General features: G+C 40.9%; 2 protein-coding genes across 3 annotated transcripts in view; one reads left to right on the top strand and one right to left on the bottom strand.

Annotated features, from left to right (window-relative positions):
* The window catches only part of FAM185A (family with sequence similarity 185 member A), a 46,988-nt gene extending 32,997 nt beyond the window's left edge, over positions 1-13,991 (bottom strand). The window contains exons 1-3 of one of the 2 annotated variants that reach the window (XM_075144696.1): positions 13,485-13,991; positions 5,748-5,857; positions 487-579 (exon numbers count right to left, since the gene is read on the bottom strand). In XM_075144696.1, the coding sequence (XP_075000797.1) occupies positions 487-579; positions 5,748-5,857; positions 13,485-13,878 (597 nt within the window). In that variant the 5' untranslated portion in view covers positions 13,879-13,991. The remainder of the gene's footprint in view (positions 1-486; positions 580-5,747; positions 5,858-13,484) is intronic. The other variant, XM_075144687.1, reaches the window with a different exon arrangement.
* A 324-nt stretch (positions 13,992-14,315) lies between these two features.
* The window catches only part of CCDC146 (coiled-coil domain containing 146), an 85,307-nt gene continuing 81,042 nt past the window's right edge, over positions 14,316-18,580 (top strand). The window contains exon 1 of the mRNA XM_075144629.1: positions 14,316-14,469. The gene's annotated coding sequence lies outside the window, so the exon portion shown is untranslated. The remainder of the gene's footprint in view (positions 14,470-18,580) is intronic.

Raw genomic sequence — 18,580 nt, 5'->3', positions numbered from 1 at the left:
CGAGATTACACGTGATTATATTTCCTCAGCTGCAAAGAAATATACAAAACCTTCTACTCTTCCATTCTTACAACCATATAATGCTGGAAGTGTACAGCATGTACAAATATCAAGCCACTATTCATGAGACACTAAAATAAACTCATGGGCCTACTGCAGAATCCAGGTGCCTAGATACCAGCCAAGTAAAAAGTTTAAGAGTGTTGTGAGAGTCTACATAAGTGAAGTTGTATCAGCTAGCACAACCTCTGTGCTGATGGAACGATCACATGCTTATTACTGCTCTTTCTATGGAGCCTGTTTACTAATCCAAATCAAGCGTAAGATAAGATAGTATAATTAAACAGACAAATGTAAGTTAACAGTGAAATGACAATCAACCAATGAGGGTCATTAAATATTCTTCAGCAGATTCTTCAAAATTAGTCATTTTGCAACAGACAAGCTGAACAAGCCATTAAAGAGAAAGTTTTACTTCTTACTTACACCCTTCTCTGTTGCACGAATATCTGTATTTCCATAAAGTGTTCCAAGACCAATTACTTTGCCACCGTTTGTCCGTATATCAATTTTATGGCTCTGAAAAAAGTTTAAAAATCATATGGTTAGGATAATCATAATTAAAAAACAAGTTATCTTGTTTTTCAAGCTGTACCACAATGACCACCTTGGATCACAAACTTCCATTTTACTGTGAAGGTTTCTTCTCAAGTGATTGCCAAATGTGCTGTTTATTTCCAGTGGAGTCAAACTCAAAACAAGTCACCTTTCTTTGTAACCAGAAACAACACGATTTATTCTCAATATAGGTGGGTTTTTTGGGTTTGGTTTGGTTTTTTTAACCAGAAAAACATTCACTCAGCATATATTAAAATAAGCAGCAGGGGAAGAAAGAAGGAACTTTGTGTTTCATTTATACTCCATCCAGAAACCAAGGTATACATATAGCCAGTGCTGCAGCAGATGAGAAACACGAGTGGGCAGTGAGAAATGAACTTGCAAACTGGAACCTTCTAGTGACCTGGAACTTACAGTGTCACAGAAGTCTGTAGGATAATCATATATATACACAAACACATCACAGAGCTACTTATGCTTGGAGTAGTATGCATAGCCATAAACTTCTATGGATGCATACCAGTGCAAACCTTAGGCCTGCAGGTAGAACCAGATCCTACAGTGTTTCACTCCAACCCAATTCTAAATCAAATTAGGTATTTAGCATACATCTGCATTACAATCTCAATTTTTTTCCACAAAGAAACCAGGTTTCAAGTAAAAAATGCTATAGCCCTTGTACCTTTCAGCTGCTGCTGCACACAACTGACAAGAGGAAAAAAAAAATGTACACAAATACACACAAACTAATCTCAAAGACAAAAAAAACCCATCAACAGGTCTTGAGAGTAAAAACCAACCATTTGTAAGAAAGGAAAAAACATTTTAAAAATCAGATTTAAATAAGCTAACTGTATTCACAAGCTGCAGCTTCAACAAATCTGACTTTCAGAAGTCTACAGATCTCAACAGCAAAGCTCTTCTGCTTAAGTTCACTAGCATGAATGTTGGAATAACATAGAATTAAAAAAAACATTCAGCATTTTTTTTTTATACTTAGTGCTAGATAAGCTCCCCCCTCGCCCCGCATATTCTTCGTTTTCCCACACCACCACCTCCATTTTCAGATATATTCGTTTCTGTTGAAAAGGATATTATTCCTGTAGATGGTATTTAATTTAGGACACCACCCATTAAATTTGACAGTCAAGCATATCAGAAATATTCAAGATATTTAGGTTATTAAACGCCTGTTTGGATAAGCCATAATAAATTGCATTAACTAGGTCTAATCAGATGGCAACAAAATTAAGGACTTAAAAAAAAAATAATCAACTTTCCAATATGGAAAGCATGGACTTATACCGCTCCAACACATTTCTGATGAAACGCCAAGAACCAGAAGATTCATGGGGTTTCATAAGAGGAAGAACTCTAGAGCAGTGTTTCTTAATCTTTGTGTTCCCAAGTCTTGCTTTCTCCTCTTCATTTAGGAGGCTTCCCCACGGTAAAATGCAATGCCCCTAACTTGAGACTACAATAGTGCTTCAGACCTTTTAAAGGTTGTAAATAACTCAGCTGTTCAGTTAAGCTTCTATACAAATATAATAGATGACTCTCTCCATATACAGTAAACAGGATAAAGTTAAATTAGATGCTTCAGCCAGACATCACAGTTCCTTTGAGGCAGTTACATTAGGTACATTATCAGAATAATGATTAAAGAGCAAATCCTCCAACCATATAACTTGAGGAAAATATGGGAACTCATAAGATTAGAAGAATTAGTATATAGCAATGACTTACCAGTATGGCCACTGATAGTTAATAAACGACATACACACTTAATTCCTCAATTTTTTTTTTTTTTTAACTTTATCATTTTGGGGATAGAAAAAGCTTTGATAAGACACAGGTCCCTCAACTTTTTTCCCTGGAATTATTAGACAGTCCCTAACCTCTTTAAAAACAGGCTTTCAGGGGTAGGTATCAATAGAGATACCTAACAGACATCAGGATTTGCTGAGAGAGGAAGCAAGTTATAATGGTCAAATAGCTTTTTCATTAAGAGGGAATATTCCACCAGCTGAAAGTAAGAAGCGCTAATTTGTCATAGGGCTTCTCCTAGCAAGGAAAAAGGTTTGAGTAAGAAAGAGGTAAAAGGCTGTCAAGGCCATGACAGATGTTAAAAGAAAAACATAAAAATTTGTTCAGTTCAAAGAAAGGAAGGACAGTGATGCAGGACTCTAACAAATCAGGCTCAGACATTGTGTGTGGTGAGGAAGCATGGTAGGTCTTCCACTGATCGTGCATGAGACACTTGGAAATTCTTGTTATCACCGGCACAGTCAAGGAGTCAGAAGTAATCGTTGAACATAGAAACAAAATTAAAGGGTCTCCTTAGTCCCACTGCTAAGCTGATGGATTGTAATAAGAAGCCAGAGAAAAAATTAAAAAGAAGCAGCACTGCTTCCTCAATAAAGAATTTGGGAATAATTTATACTCTGAAGACGACCTAGAAGTCATAACTGTATTTTGGAATTACTGCCACTATCAGTTGGCCTAGAGACTTGGAAGGGATAGGGTGAACTGGGCTTTAGCCAGTAATAAAACAACAACCAACAAAAAAAATCTCAGTAAAACAACCCTCAACAAATCTCACTGGCTGGATAATGCCTACCACACCAAAAGCACCAGTCAAAATCCATTAAAAAACCTCATACAGAATACTCATCTTTTCTGTTCAATTATTAGCATGCATGATTAAGGAAAGTAGATGTCAAATTTCTAGGTCTTCCATAAAGACGCCATACAGTATACCAAAAATCAGCAAGTTTTTTGAATTACAAGTTATACAAACAACTTCTTGCAGTCTGTGGCAAGTTAAGAGAATTAGCAGTTGTGAAGCTGTTTGCTGGTGCTCTTGAATAATCCCCACATGACCAGATTTTTTGAAGTGATTGATCCACAATCTTTTGCTCTGTACTGTAAAGAAAGGGTCTCCTGCTTCGCGAGTCGGTGAGGTTTGTGGACAGCATGACAGTGAAGCAACATTAAACAGCTCTTTAATCCACCCAGGGGAGGGCAGCATCACTTCAGTTTGCTCAGTAAAGCACATTCCCTAAAGGGGAATCAGCTCTTGTGCTGCACTACAGAATCTCGTCTGTAAGATTTTCAGTAGCTTTGATAAAACCCAAAAGATTAATAATTCTGTTTCTCACTAATAATTCTGCTTCTCTGCTAATACAGAGTATAATTCCTAAACCTATATTACAAAAATTGAATTACAGCTGCCTTACTAGAACTACAGTACTTCTTAAAAACAACATTAGACTAAAAACTGATTGTACAGCTAAGAGATACTGTAATTGAACAAATGTTTGCTGTTGCAAACACCTACGTGGTCTGTAATTTTAATTCAAAACCTTCATCTCACTACTTCAGAGTCAACAAAACCAAGAGTGGTAACATACCTTCTCTAGTACTGTGTGTTGAAACCACCACAATAACCAGAACAAAGACAACCAATCACCACTCAACCCAAAGTAATACTTCGGCTAACTATTTTGGTTAAAAAAAGCCAAAGACTTACAATCTTACAAAGCTTTGTTTTAACAGGAATTTCAGTTGAAATCTGCAGTTCTTTCTTGATACTTTAAATTCTAAGTGCCTTCTGGGACCAGGCCGTTCCTCTCACCTGAGGCTTGAGGGAGCAAAGAAGCTTCCTGTGGCCACCAAGGTAGTGGACACATTGAGGCACATACACAGGGGAAGGATCATCTTTTACAGTTGTAGTTTTCCTGACATTTTTGTGAATCAAGCCAGACTCAAAGCTGACAGAGGAAAAAAAGCAACACCAAGCTCCTCTAAACTATAATGAGGCTATGGAGGAGTTGGTCTCAGAAGCCCCAAACTGGTGACTTTGCAGCCTTCTTTTCAGTTCATTAGAGAGTATTGTTTCATTGCTACTTGAAGTCCCAAGGAAAATAGAACCAATTTTTTAATTTTTCACATCTCAGATTATATATGAAAAAAGATGCACATGAAATTAGTTAGTTGTCCTTCCTCAAAATCCTCTTTTTCCATGACATCAGAAAAAGTTCTTGACAATTGTGATGGCATGCTGTGATTACTGTCACTATTGCTGGCCAAAACTACCTTGTTTTCTCATATTATGTAGTTTCTCATGTACTGCTGTTTGCTGTTATTATTATGTAACAGAGTCATTTTTAACCAAAGCTTTAGACAGCAGTAACACATACAGTACTGTTAAATTTTTGTTAGATTTTAGTTATCTTTTTAAGAGTACTATGGTCAATTACACAGACTCTGGAAGATACAAGTTGTCTGCAGTTTACTGAATATGGAGTAAACCTAGCTCTACTGTATATTAGATTTCCCCTTAAGTTCCGTTTCCCATATGTGCGCTATAAAAATCATCTCTTACCATAGTAGAGAAAAACGTTGAAAGATTTTTCATATCTCAAGAATACTTAAACTTAGAAATTACCCTATTTGAAAAGCCCTTCTTTTGAATGTATACCAATTCCTGCAGGTACAATCCCAATTATTCAAGTGAATTTGATTCCAAACAGCATCTAAGTCAGATATACTTTGATTATTTCTACAAAAGCCTATGTCAGCAAACCTGAAGTCTTAAGATTGAAAAAACAAGGTAATGACCATAAATACACAGCTATTTATCAGATATATTTCAGACAGGTATTTTGGACATGTAATGTGTAACTTCTGATTGAAAATTAACCTAAAGAGTTTGTCAATAGTACTGATATATCAGAATTATAAAAAAAAACAGGAAAAAAAAATAAGCAGCATATTGCAAAGTCCCAACCAAGCAAGCGTAACTATTAACCTACTAGACAGGAAATCTCACTCTGTTTTGTTGGGTTTTTTTTGAGGGGCAGGGAGGGCAGATATCAGGCTTACTGCTGTCACTGTTTCTGCTGGCTTTGGCTACCATCAGAGGTACCTGGACTTCTGACTCCACGTTATTTGACTTTGTGTCGTAATTGTATGCAATAAATAAAGGTGAGGTGCTACACACATAGTAACACTTAGAAATATCAGAGTAATTCTCATCTCCAGAACTGGTATTTAAGTTTTTATACTATATTCCACCACACGTTTCCTTTTAAAACACTGATGGAGTGGGGGAGGGTTCTTTGTACCTTTATTGACTGCAAGACACTAGTCCCCTTCTCCGTTTCTATTTTGCAGTTATCACATTCTATTTTCTGAATCTTCACGCAGCCAGTCCCTGATGTTTTGATATCCAAATCTAGAATTAAAAGAGTTTTATTAGCAATACAATGAGAAGAGTCAGATCTATTTAACATAGTACTTGACCACTTTATATAGGAACTACATATAGTAGGGAAAAAAAGCAGCTTCTTTGTTACTAAAGAACCTTCTTGCCAAGTTTGGCCATATACTTTCAATTGCATGACTAGTCACTATCAACAATTGACACTGAAAACTTTGTAAGCCTGTGTATAGCCATCCAGATTCAAGAGAGAACATTAAGAGGCAGCAGAGTGACTGTAAGCTCTGGCAAGGAATCATTAGGGTGTGGTCCTTTAGTGAAGTTTTTGTTTTTTTTTTTTTTTAAACCCATTCCTGAACTCCACCTCCATCTTATAGCTACCCTAGTCACCAATTCTATTAGCAATTCTACTGAGACATTTGGGTACCCTGACATGGGTTTTGGGGTGGGAAGGTTGGCAGGTTGTTTGAAGCAACATGTAGAGTAATAAGATTCAACAGCACAAATACATAGGTCTTGCTTAGACCTCTGCTGCTTCAACTAGCCAGCAGCGTAACACAAAAACAGGTACAGAAGAGTTTGCATGCGTCATTCTTCCCTAGCATCCTGGAAAGCCTGACTTACCCCCCTGGCATGAAGAAGCATGTTTGCCTCTAGTCTGAATCACCTCACCTTATTACTGTTCATAGGCTCCCACAAAGAAAAGTCACTAGGTCTTGTAGATAACTCTGTCATCAAGGGAGTAATTTATGGGCTCATAGTGCTTCACACAGGAGCAGCAAAAGCGTTTTTCTGACACTTGAGGTCACCTCTGAGTTTAAGGAACCAGGAAGAAGTTTGAGAATGTGCAGTCTGGGGATTCTGACTATATTAATAATAATTTATATTAATTACCACCATAACGACTGGCAAAAGGTAAAGGCAGGAGAGGAAAAAAGTGGTTTTGTTCTTCTAAGGATAAAAGGCAGAAAGAAGAAAAAAAAATTGAACAGGAGTCAGAAGTGTTTTCTGCAAGACACATAACTGAAGGACTAAGAGAGAGAGTGAGCCTACTCCTCTCTAAAAAAAAAGGAGATTATCTGGGAAAGAAACCTTCATTTAAGCACCTGTGAAAGTTTTTCTTTCACCTCCACTATCTGCTAAGGTGACGAGAAATATGAGAAGAATAATCAGAGTATTATATATATAATGTATATATGTATAACAAGGTCTGTCCCAGTGAGAGTCCCCAAGTCACACCCACGACACAGCGGAGGCTGAAGATCAATACTGTCATGCTGTTGCTCAGGGCAGATGCTGGAACCATGACGACAGTAGCTTGCAGACCATGAAGACGAGAGACTGAGAGCTCCAATTAACAGCGAAGGGAAGCTTGGCCACCTGACAAACCAGGAGAATCCAGGAGGCAGAGCTAAAACACTTTACATCTTTGCTGCAAGAGTGCTACCTTATTGCCACAGTAAGCTAAGAGGTTAAATTTAGTGAAGAATGCAGACTATGTTCGCAGGTAACAATTCCCTAAGAGGGCTAGAAGAGGTGGACTGGATAAGCACGTTTTCCAGAAAGCTGTTTTATTTGCAGATACTATTTTTGTAGCCTCTTCCCAGACAACTTCCAAGAAAGAGATACAAAAGTGACCAAGATTTTAATCAAACTATATGTTTCTTAAATTTAAGTAAACTCTAAGACAGGCTTTGAGGCATGTAAAAGCACAAAACCTGGCAACTGAACTGGTGACTATCACCAGAGGCTCAATGGCCAGCACCACAAGGTTTTATGTTGGTAAAGCCTAGACAGTTTCACCAGACTAAAAATATCTGAGTGGTATCTGAGCTTTTTCAATTTGATCAATGCTGATCTACAAGTCCTGAAGTTGAGACAAAAACTTTTCCATAAGGTTTTACTTCTCAGGGAGCAGTTGGATTGTTTAAACACAGCTCCCAGAGAGACGCAAACAGAGGCACTCTCCAAACATCTACACTTGGAACAGTATGTCCCTGCACAGCACAAACCTGGAGAGGTCAAAAAGAAAGCAATATTATTTTTGAAATACAAGCTGTCTTGCTCAAAACTGCTCAATTCACCCACTAGAAAACTGCACGGTCCTTGGGAGGATCTACATCCAAGACTTTTGCTATTTTGCTTTCTGCGAAGAGAGAAGTCCAAAAGCCAGTTTGCTTGTGCAAATCTTTGAATTCAGTCAGCTTGATACCCTCTTGCCCTTATTGCTTCTGTCAAAAGGGGTGAGGAAAAGGTTTAAGAGCAGTCAGTTTAGCCATGATACCAACTTAGTAAGACTTGTATAAGAATAAGGTTAATAAAAACTTCTGATCCTGCAGGGCATGTTATGGCCATCATTTGAAAGGTAGATTAGTAATGTAATTCCAGCTGTATCAAAGATGGGTGCCAAAAGAGGATGCAGAAGTCTGGGGATTCAGGAGCATGCTGTTAAACACCAGGGATTCCTGGAAACTTATTTTGTGCCTTGATGCTCTGCAGAGTCTCAGTGCTTTGCTAGCCCTGATATAGCAAAAATTAATGGACAAGGAATGGAGCCCCTCTGTCTCACAAATAAGCTTCCTGAAGCAAGGATAAATGACTCCACAAAGAGGCAGGCTAAAAGCTGGATAACATGGCTAACGAAATTTCAACAAGCAAGGATTAACAGGATACAATGTGTTTCTGTGCCAAAGCTCCAGAAATAGCTAGTTTGATTCCTCCTTAGCAAAGACGAGGGCTGAAGCCAACTTCAGCTACACAAACCTCAAAGAATGCACAAAGACCTTTGAGGTGCAAAGGACTTCTATTGGAAAAAAGTACATACGGAGAAAAAGAACTTTGGTATCAGAATGTAGCCAACGGTACCCCAGAAATACCACCTTAAACTATAATATTTGAAATAGACTGGAAAATTACTTATTTTAAAGTCACTCAGCAGCCCTGGACTACTAGAATACTCCATGATGATCCACTCCTCTGCTTAGAAAGGAAGCTTACCAGTAACTGAGCATGCACGTAAAATAATTCAGTCCAGGAAAAACTATTTATTGAGGGCATCAGATTATAGTATTTGCTACTCTGAGGCTGCAAGTCTGCCATACTTAGGAGTAGACGTGATCTTTTTTCCAACTCACTAACATGTTAAGACTTCAGAAAAACACACTGTTGAAAACATTCACATTTGCTTTCCACTAACGTTTACGAAAAACAAAAAGCAGAAACAAGCAGTCCCAGGAGTTTAGGTTCTCCCCTCATATAAGTAGGCAGAAAAATTGTTTAAGTGATATGATAAAATTACGATTTTGGTAATTCACAAAAACATTCAAGACCCACACATTCATTCAGTTTGCTTAGTTAGTTCCACAAGAATCTACAGTATTTACCTAAAAAGCGATGTGATCTGATGGACTCAAATAAGACTAATGTGGAAGAGTTAAGTTTTCCCAAGGAAAGAACTGATAATAAAAAAAATAAACAACAAAAAAAAGTAGAAAACCCACACTGGCTTACAAGTGGGCCTAGACCAGGAGTGCTTGATCCTGTGCCAGAGGGGACAGAGCTTTGGTGTTCTACTCCATGAAGCTTGGCCACCACTTCAACACTCATGGTACTCCTCCTTGACTTTGGCATAGAAGTGTCTGTTCGTATAACATGGAAAAAGCATTGGAACAGTTTGCCAAAGGAGGTTGTGCAGTCTTCATTCTTGGACGTTTTCAAAACCAGACTGGATAAAGCCCTGAGCAGCCTCCTCTGACCTTGGAGTTGACCCTGCTTTGAGCAGAAGGTTGAACTAGAAACCTCCTGAGGTCCCCTCCAACCCAAATTATCCTATGATTCCAATATGTATGTACTAAGGCAAAATATAAGAACCACATGGTAAGACAGGACAGATGATTCTCAAATTCCGGTTATGCAAGACCTCAGCTGGGTTTACTTCTGAGTACTCAGTCAATGTACAGTACCCAGAAATCAAAGAGCTGGTTTCAGGTTTAATTAGCACATGCAGTTCGACATGCTAAGACACAGAGTTCTCTTTATGTACTGAGCAGACTCCGAACCTACAGCGATGTGCCTACACTGTCCCTGGAATAAACAGCTAACATATACATATGACCTGAAGGAAAATAAATAAGCTAGATTAAAGAGAAATTCACTGACATCTATCATCTATGAAGGTTAAATATATCAGAGAAGATTATCAGATTGTGTATAATATTGAAAGACTATACACAGCATAAAACTAGACACTGAGACAGAAATAGAGGATCCTTTAGTACTTGCCCTACTGAGCTGCTTACAGGTTGCCTTTGGTTTAAAATGCGTACTTAAGCTCATCATCTAGCATCTTCTGCATGTGCTTTTCAGGGTCTAAGGAGTTTTCGCTAACTTAGAGCTTCCTGGATAAGCTCCAACCTAAATTGCAAAAGCTGTTACGAAATGCCACAACTTCCAAAACCAAGAAAGAAGCTAGAATACTGTAAAGACATTCACATGAACTTCTTACAGATAAGTGACAGAAAGAGAGCTCAGATAAAACAGTCTAAACAGAACAGAGTTAACATCCTCCTGACGCATTCAAGGAAGGCCAAAGAAAAGCCAAAGTGCTGGCAGAGCAAGAACAGGTTCTTTCTGATTTGAGATGTGTTTTAACAAAGGATAGCTTATGCAATGATGTTTAATGGATAATTCTTTCCTAAATAAAGAAAAAGAACAACCCAAGCACAAACTACTACTCCGAGAACCCAAAAACCAAACCAGAGCTGAAAGGACACTTAAAGTAGAATCTCACTGGCAAGTAGCAATTCTACTTCACTAAGTACAAAAAAAAAAATTACGTTTTAGGAAATACATCTCTGGACATGCCTGGATAACAGCATGAACAAACAATACTAATATCATGCTAATTATAGGGTGACAAACAGCAAATAGCAGAAGGGGATTAAAATCCACAGACTGTCCAGGGAACTTGAATCGCATGAGTTTACCACAAGTGGAATGGCTTAGAAACCTACAAACACTAATAAAACCTATTTCAAGAAGGAAGGCTGTAAGACAGTGTGCAGGGTTGGTTGACATTCAGCATATAATAAGAATCTCAAAGACAAGACAAAAGCTAAATTTTTTTTTTTTTCTCATCAATCAAGATTCATTATTGAGACCTTTAGGAAGGTTCCCCACATTGAAACTCTTTATGAAGGCTGATTCTCCAGATCTTAATACAATGAATTCTACCCTCTGAGAGTAACAAAGTCTGGAGTAATACATAATAGTCACTCAGAGATCCCAGAGAAACTGAAATATTAAATTACTAACAGCTACAGTAACCAGACACACCTGGTACCAGAGAAATGAAGGGTAATAAATGGGACACTGGGTTTTGGTTTGTCTGTCTATAATCCTGGGATGGACTCTGTGAATGTACTACGGACAAGCCAAGATAATCTTTGCACTTGCCAAGGAGGAAAAAAAAAAAAGCTGTAAGAATGTAACTGACAATCCTTAGGGAAGAGTCAAAACTACAAATGTCTCTTGGAGAAGACAGTCCTGCTACAGTTCAATGAAAGAGTCAATTAATATATAGGTAACAGTTGATCTGTTTAAGAGAATGAATTTTCAGATGCCTTTGACAATATCCTTAGTCCTATATTGTCTTTTAGCTATAAACTATGCATAATCTTCAACACCACGTGAATTTGGAAATCAACCAAATACCAAGGTTGAACAGTTTCATCAACGACACTGAATTATTCAGACTAGTTAAAAAACTCACTGACAAATTGCAGAAAGATCTTGGAATACCACATACGCAAATGATAAAATAGCAGGAAATTGAATGGATGGCATGCCTTGTGGGACTCTGCCAAGAGGCATGGAATTTGCCAGGAAGCTCTCACTCTGAAACTGTTTATTTATCTAAGTGAATACCCAGAAGAGAGAACCTCTGAGGGGCTGAGCTGTATCAGGCTCAGAAAATCCCCCAAGCTCAAAACAGTTGACAGCTAAGAGAACACCTAGATGAAATATCATTTATGTTTGTCCTGTTCCTACTCTTCCCTGAGCATCTGTTTATGACTACTGCTGGAGACAGGACAATGGGCTAGCTGGACTCACGGTACAAATCAGTACAGCCATTCTAACATGACAAAGTAAAGCACACTAAGGCCAGGGAGGGGGAGAAGCCCCTCATTTTATTTACAGAATGTTTGTCTCTGTATCAGTTGTTAGGAAACAAAAGAGACCATAAATTTGGGTAAACATATCTAAGAAACATCCCTTCAGTTATCAATGGTGTTCCAAAAAAAAAAAAAAAAAAAAGTAAATTATAGGGATGAGTAAGGCTAGAAAATGAAAGAGAAAGCTGCTACGATAAATCCATAGCACTTCTCCATTTTGAATTATATACAGTTCAGGTCCTTCTAAATGAAAACAAGAAAAAAAAAACCAAACCAAAAAACGACATAGCAGAATTCAAGATATAGGACAAAAAAACATAAGAGAAGATAAAAGGTGCAGAATGTCTTTGCTGTAAGGTTTTGGAAAACTGATAACCAAGAGAATATAACACCATGCTCTATAAAAGTCATAGATGACATGTATGAAGAGTAGAATGTAAGTAGAATGAGATTATTCACTATTTCTCATACCACAACTGCAGCAGAGCATCAAATGAAATAAAGTGGCAGTCTTGAACAACCACTTGAAGCAAACCAAAGGACTGGGTTTTTTGTACACTGAAAAGTTTTTCCAGCATGGTGAAACTTATTCTGCATGGTATAGGCAATTACACAAATCCATAGGAAAACAAAAACATCAAAGACTAAACACAAACCTCTTCGAGTCAAGTACTCCCTAAACCTCAGCTCACTGAGGGGAATTATCCTAGCAAGCTTGCCCTTTTCCTTTCCTAAACTTAGAGCTGCTGTCAGTATTTCAGTCCAGCACAGATGTTTATTGGTTTCAGCCACTACAGCTGCTCTCCCAAGTTGTTTGTAGATTCCATACCAGAAACCCTGCACAGATTTTTGCCTTGTGCCCAAAAAGATAATGCAAGACTTGTACTAGACAAGGGAGCCCTTCTTGGCATTTCATCTGTATTGTTACCTTCCAGACTTTTTTGATCCCTCTGGTTGGGCACTCATCATAACAACCACTAATGGAGCAGGCAGGTCCAACAACCCTACTGGGAACAACCCTTGAACTGCAGGTGTGCAAAGCACATACTGAGGACTGTTGTCTCCCAGCTGAGCTGTAGTTACGTCTTTTCTGGAACACCAGCTGTCAGAGCAAAAATAAAAGCGTGCATTGCAACTACCACTTAATTACACAAGTTTCAGCATTAACTACTGCTGACAAGAATGACAACAACAAATCATGTATCCAAACACCTTAGAAGTCAGGAAACGCAGAAAAATAAATGGGACGTTTTGAACCTCCTTAATTAGAGGGGGCATGATGCCATTTCGGAATATACGCTGCCAACAGCGCTTCCAGCCGGAGCAGCAGCAGCGCCCGCACAGTCCCCGGTGAGCCCCACCTCAGGGAGCGATCCCGCCTCCCCCGGGCTCCATGTGCCGGCATGCCGGAAGGAAGGGGGCTGACAGCCGGGCGCGCAGCCGCCTCTCCCGCTGAGGGCTTCACCCACCGAACTTCACGGGCGTCCTGACATCCACGGCGGCCTTGCTGTCCACGCCGTCCGCGACGATCGCCATCTGCTGCAGCGCCTCGTCGTACTCCACCCGGACGCGGTCCTGCTGCCGGCCGCGGGGCGGGGGGCTGCCGCCGGCGCCGCTGACGGCGACCAGCACGCGGTCCGCGCCCGGGTAGCGCTGCGGGTCCAGCGGGCGCACGCTCACCTGGCAAGGCAGCCGCACCCGCAGCCGCCCCCGCGGGCTGACCGCCAGCGCCCACTCCTGAAGGGGCTTACGGCCGCCGGCCTGGGCGGAACCGCTGCAGCCGCGGCGGGGGACGGGTGGACCCCACCACCCGCCCGCCGCCCGCACCGCCAGAGGCCCCCAGCGTGGGGGCAGCGCCCTCATGCCGCCCAGCGGGGCCGCCGGCCCCGGGAGCCGCGGCAGAAGCCCCCCGAGGCGGGACGGGACGGGACGGGCAGCCGCTCCGCGCGGCGGACGGCCGTTACCCCCGCCCCGCCAGGCCAGGCCACGTGACGCGGCTGCACGCGGGGAGCGGCACCGGGGCGGCTGGTAAACAGGCGGCGGCCGCTGGCGCGCGCCCCGGCAGCGACAGGCGCCAGCCCCGCCACTCGCCGAGGAGGCTCCTGGGAGTCGTAGTTCGCCAGCGCGCGGAAGGAACGACACCCGCCCGAAAACGGGCAGCCCTGGCCGTACTCATCGGCCTATCAGCGCAAGGGGAAGGCGGAGCATTTTCGTAGTCTACCTCTATTGGGCAGCGGGGCGGGACGCTAGAGCCAATCAGAAGCGAGGATGAAGGCCGCGGGCGGTTGAGGTAGGGCCGAAGGAGGCGAGCCCGCGTCGCCATAGGAACGGGGGACGCCGCTCGGCGAGGCGGGGCCGGCCGCGGCCGCACAGGTGGGGCCCTGCGGCGGGCCGGGCGCCGGGGGCTGCGCGGCCTGGAGGGACTTGCGGGGGAGGCAAAACGGCGGCTCCAAGGTAGAAGTGGGCAGCGAGTCCAGCGGCGCCGGGCCTCGGGCCGCCTCGGGCCTGTTTGGCGAGTCCCGGGTGGGCCGGGGCCCACCCTCCTCGCCGGCATTCCTGGATGCCGGGAGTCTTCCCCCCGCGTGGGGCCCAGGGAGGTGCCATCTCGTGCGTGAGAAAACGAGGTACCTCAGGGGCGTGAGGGCCTTTTCCATGGTCCCCCCCAGGCTGATCGTGGTGCAGCCAAGCGTCAGCTTCCAGTGGAAGAGCCGTGGTGGTTGGGGTTCAGCCTGCTCAGCTCCCTGATGCAGCAGCCTCTGCAGCCACGGGATTTAACACCTGCAAGGAGAAGGCAGGGAAAAAGAGAGGAGTGGGATGGGGGAAATGGCGGGGCTTTGGGTGGCAGCCTGGTCTTTGTTACACTTAAGCCTACAGTGAGACTGCATGTGTTGAAATGTCCTCGGTCAGAGAATAAAGGAGCAGTTTGGCAGATGTGCTGGAAAAACAGTTTTTTCAAAAGTGATGTTGCAGAGCTCCAAAATTTTTCTCTGTCAAGATGACTTGGTTAACATGTTATTTATTGTGACTGCTTTTTAGCAGTTAGCATACAGCCTAGCAGTTCTAAAGCCAGCCAAATAAATATTTTCCTGAGTTCTGTAAAAATATGTCATGAGACCATTGTCCTTATAGGGTTTACAAACAAGTGGGAAATTAGTCAATTCCATTTAAAAGACTTTTATGGACATCATAGCCTACATTATCATTGTATAATAATTTAAAAAAATGAGGTGGGGGATGTGGGCACAGATGATGTAAAGTCAGGGTCTGCATTCTTGTCATAGATGTAGTTTACTGCCGATAATGAGAGTGAAACATGCATAGAAAGGCGCATTGTCTTAGCTACATTGCAACACAAAAAATAATGAAATCTGAGGCTGTTGCTTTATTGATTTGCTCCCTTTTGCACTCCATGTGTTGTTTTTCTTCTTTTCCAAAAATAACCTTTGCAAGCCATGCAATGTGATATTTAGTCATCAAGCTCTTGTCATCTCCTTAGCCTCATTTCCATTTTTATCACTATCTGGCATTGATTATTTATGAATCCGAAATGAGGTCTGAGTGTCCAAGAGAAAAGAAGATGGCCCTAGCTTTTTGGTCTGTCTGTAATTTTCGCTGTGGAAAGTTTAATAAAGATTCATATTCATCAATAAAGCCCTTCAAGTTAAATTATTTAATTGGTTTACATTAGTCAATCTCAGAAATCATTAAATGAAACACAAAAAGGGCCACCCTGCCATATGGTAGTTTAGTAAAGAAAAATAGAATTCTAGAAAGACAAAAATGTATCAAGAAATATCTTGGGACATGATGCGGGGTAGAAGTTATTTTTTTCAAGTTTTCAGAAATAGTTGATTTTGGGAAAAAATACTACAAAATTCTCACTCTTGAGACCAAATACCAAATTTAAATGTTAGATAATTTGTCAGGGAAACAGTTACAGATCTGTAAGAAATGTGGTGCAATGTGCTGTAATTCCACTAGATGACAGCCAATTCAACAAACAACTCTATTAACCAACTGTTCGAGGGAATCCCGTCTTTGGCTAGGTGAGGCTTACCGCTGCCATCCCTTTCTCTCCAAAGTCAGTGCTGCTGTTCCTTATCGTCTCCTACCTCCTCTTAAACGCTAGTGCTGCTTTCCCGCTGCCCCCTTTATGATACCAAATACCCAGTATCTTCGTATTTGACGCTCCTCATGTAGGCAGAGGTTTATCAGGTTGGGCTTTGTACTGTGCTACGCATCATCTTTAATATTGTCGAGTTTTGCATAATTGAGAACTTTGTTCAAGAAACCATTCAAAGATGCTTAAGCCTTAGCTATGTATATATTTCACTGGTTTGTGTTGTTTTTTTTTCATTAGATACAGTCTAAGCTTATACAGTTAAAAATACTGAAGAAAACAGATTAAAAGTAATTGCTAGGAAGAAGTTCTTCTTTCTCCATACATACGAAACCTCATGTTTTTAATGTTTTACTTATGCCATGTATATTTTGACTATAATATTGATTCAGTTTCATTTTCATGCTCTTGATATTGATATCAGCTGGTATGGCATGTAGCAGAGTCCAACAGTAAAATGAGATTTATTTTCATCTTTAATTTTGTGACTTGTCACTTGTAGGAAAAGAAAACTATATCAAATTTATAAATGAAGATTTAATTGAAGCTCCAATTTCAAGATGCCTGTGTGATTCCTTAATGAATTACAGTGCTTATTAGCCATTTTGCCAGATATTTACTTAGTGTTGTTGTAAGCCAAAGAATATTCTGTATTTCATGCAAAAGATGACAAAAACTAGACCTTATAAAGTGTTATAAAATAGATTTTAAAGCCAAAGCATTATTAGAGGCGCTTTTAGGCTAAGCTAAGTGAGAGAGAGAGATTTCAAGTGAAGAGGAATTGAATAAAAAGGATATACAGGAGAGGCTGTAGAAGGAATACATTTTTCTAACTTTCATATTTGGAATTAATCACAGAATAAGATCAGACTGCTTCAGGTACCCACAGGGTATAAACTTAGCCTTCCTGGGCAGGATTAAGTTCAACCATTTGCTATAATTGTAATGAAGAAATAACGTGACTTCACTGCTCAGGAAAACGGGGCCGCCCTGCAGGAGTGTTCTTGCTGGTGTTATGCTCATGCTGAGGCTCCTACCTGCAGATGCAAGAACACTTCTTTTTAAGTTAACACCCAACATTCCTCCGTATCATAAGGCTTAAGAATTTTGTAGTCAGGATATTTTTTTCAAGTTTATTAAAAATTCTCATGTGTTTCTTTTATGAAATATTTGTATTGTGCTATTTCAGTTCCTTTATTTGTATTTTGTAATTTGTGTTTTTTCAGTGATGTATTTCTGAACTGCTTCCTTGAGCCTTCTTAGTTCTCAAGGCGTGTCTAGGTTTCAGTGGGCAGACAAAGCATGCTTTGTTTGTTTTCCTCTCGGTGTTTTAGTGTGTGTGTAGTGATGGTAACCATTTCTTCTCAGGGATGGCAGAAAGAGGCAGTCTCCAAAGCACACAATGGTTTGGATTTCAGGGATTTTTTGTTTGTCACGCTACCAGAAATTTTCTGAGAAAATTAAGTTCCTCATGGAAACCACATGAAAAGGGAAGTGGCAAGTCTTACCATTCAAATTCTCCCTATCTTAGCCATATCTAATTAGACCTCCAGCAGATAAAGTCTGTGTGGCTCAGGGTGATTCCATCCCAAATAGCAGAGACTTGAAAACAAGGGGAAACAACGGAACTTAGAACAGAAATTGTTAAGCAGTTTAGGTATGTGGTGTGGTCTCATTTCCCTAAAGCAGTTGTCTGTGAGGTTGTACAGTCTAAACAAACAATCCATTCTGAATTACATGCATATTATAATGCCCTATTGTACATGATGTAATTTTAATTTCAATGATCATTTGATGTTGGCATAGCTTTGTTGCTTAAAGACACATCCCTTCATGCTGAAGCACAGGCTCTGCCCAGTTAAAACAGAAGGTTTGCTGCTTACAAGGCTGTAACCTTTAACTTCAGGGAAGAAGCATTAGGAAACAAAATTTTAGGGGATGAAAAGAAGATCACTGTGCGATTGAATAAATCCATGGTACTCCTATGTTATTAATACTATTTGTAGCTCTCAGCTCTTCCCTTCTCCTTGAAGAGGATATGGTAGAACTGGAGAAGTTTTGGAGAAGGATGAGAAGGACAGTGGAAGGCAGAGAAGGGCTTTCATGCCAGTGACAGCAGGTAGATTGGCTTCTTCAGCCTAGAAAAAGGATTATGAAATGAAGATACAACCTTAGAAAAAACCTAGTGGCATAGAAAGGTTGTGGTTATTCAGTGACTCATCCGGTAAAAGAACTAGATGGTATCAAGCAGCCAGATTCCAAACAAACAAAAAGCATTGGTTACTCATGTTGTGCAGAGGTAAGATGAAAATCTCCATTCCCCTGGATTTTGCAGATACTGAAAGTTTTGCGTGAGTTCAAGGGGACCGGGGATGGGTTCAGGGAAGCATCACCACACTCTGATTGGTGAATTCTTCTGTCCCGCCCCAGGCATCCGGTGTTGGC

The sequence above is a fragment of the Calonectris borealis genome, chromosome 1, assembly GCF_964195595.1.
Source record: "Calonectris borealis chromosome 1, bCalBor7.hap1.2, whole genome shotgun sequence".
NCBI classification, from domain to species: Eukaryota; Metazoa; Chordata; class Aves; order Procellariiformes; family Procellariidae; genus Calonectris; species Calonectris borealis.
This window is presented reverse-complemented; position numbering and strand designations above follow the sequence as displayed.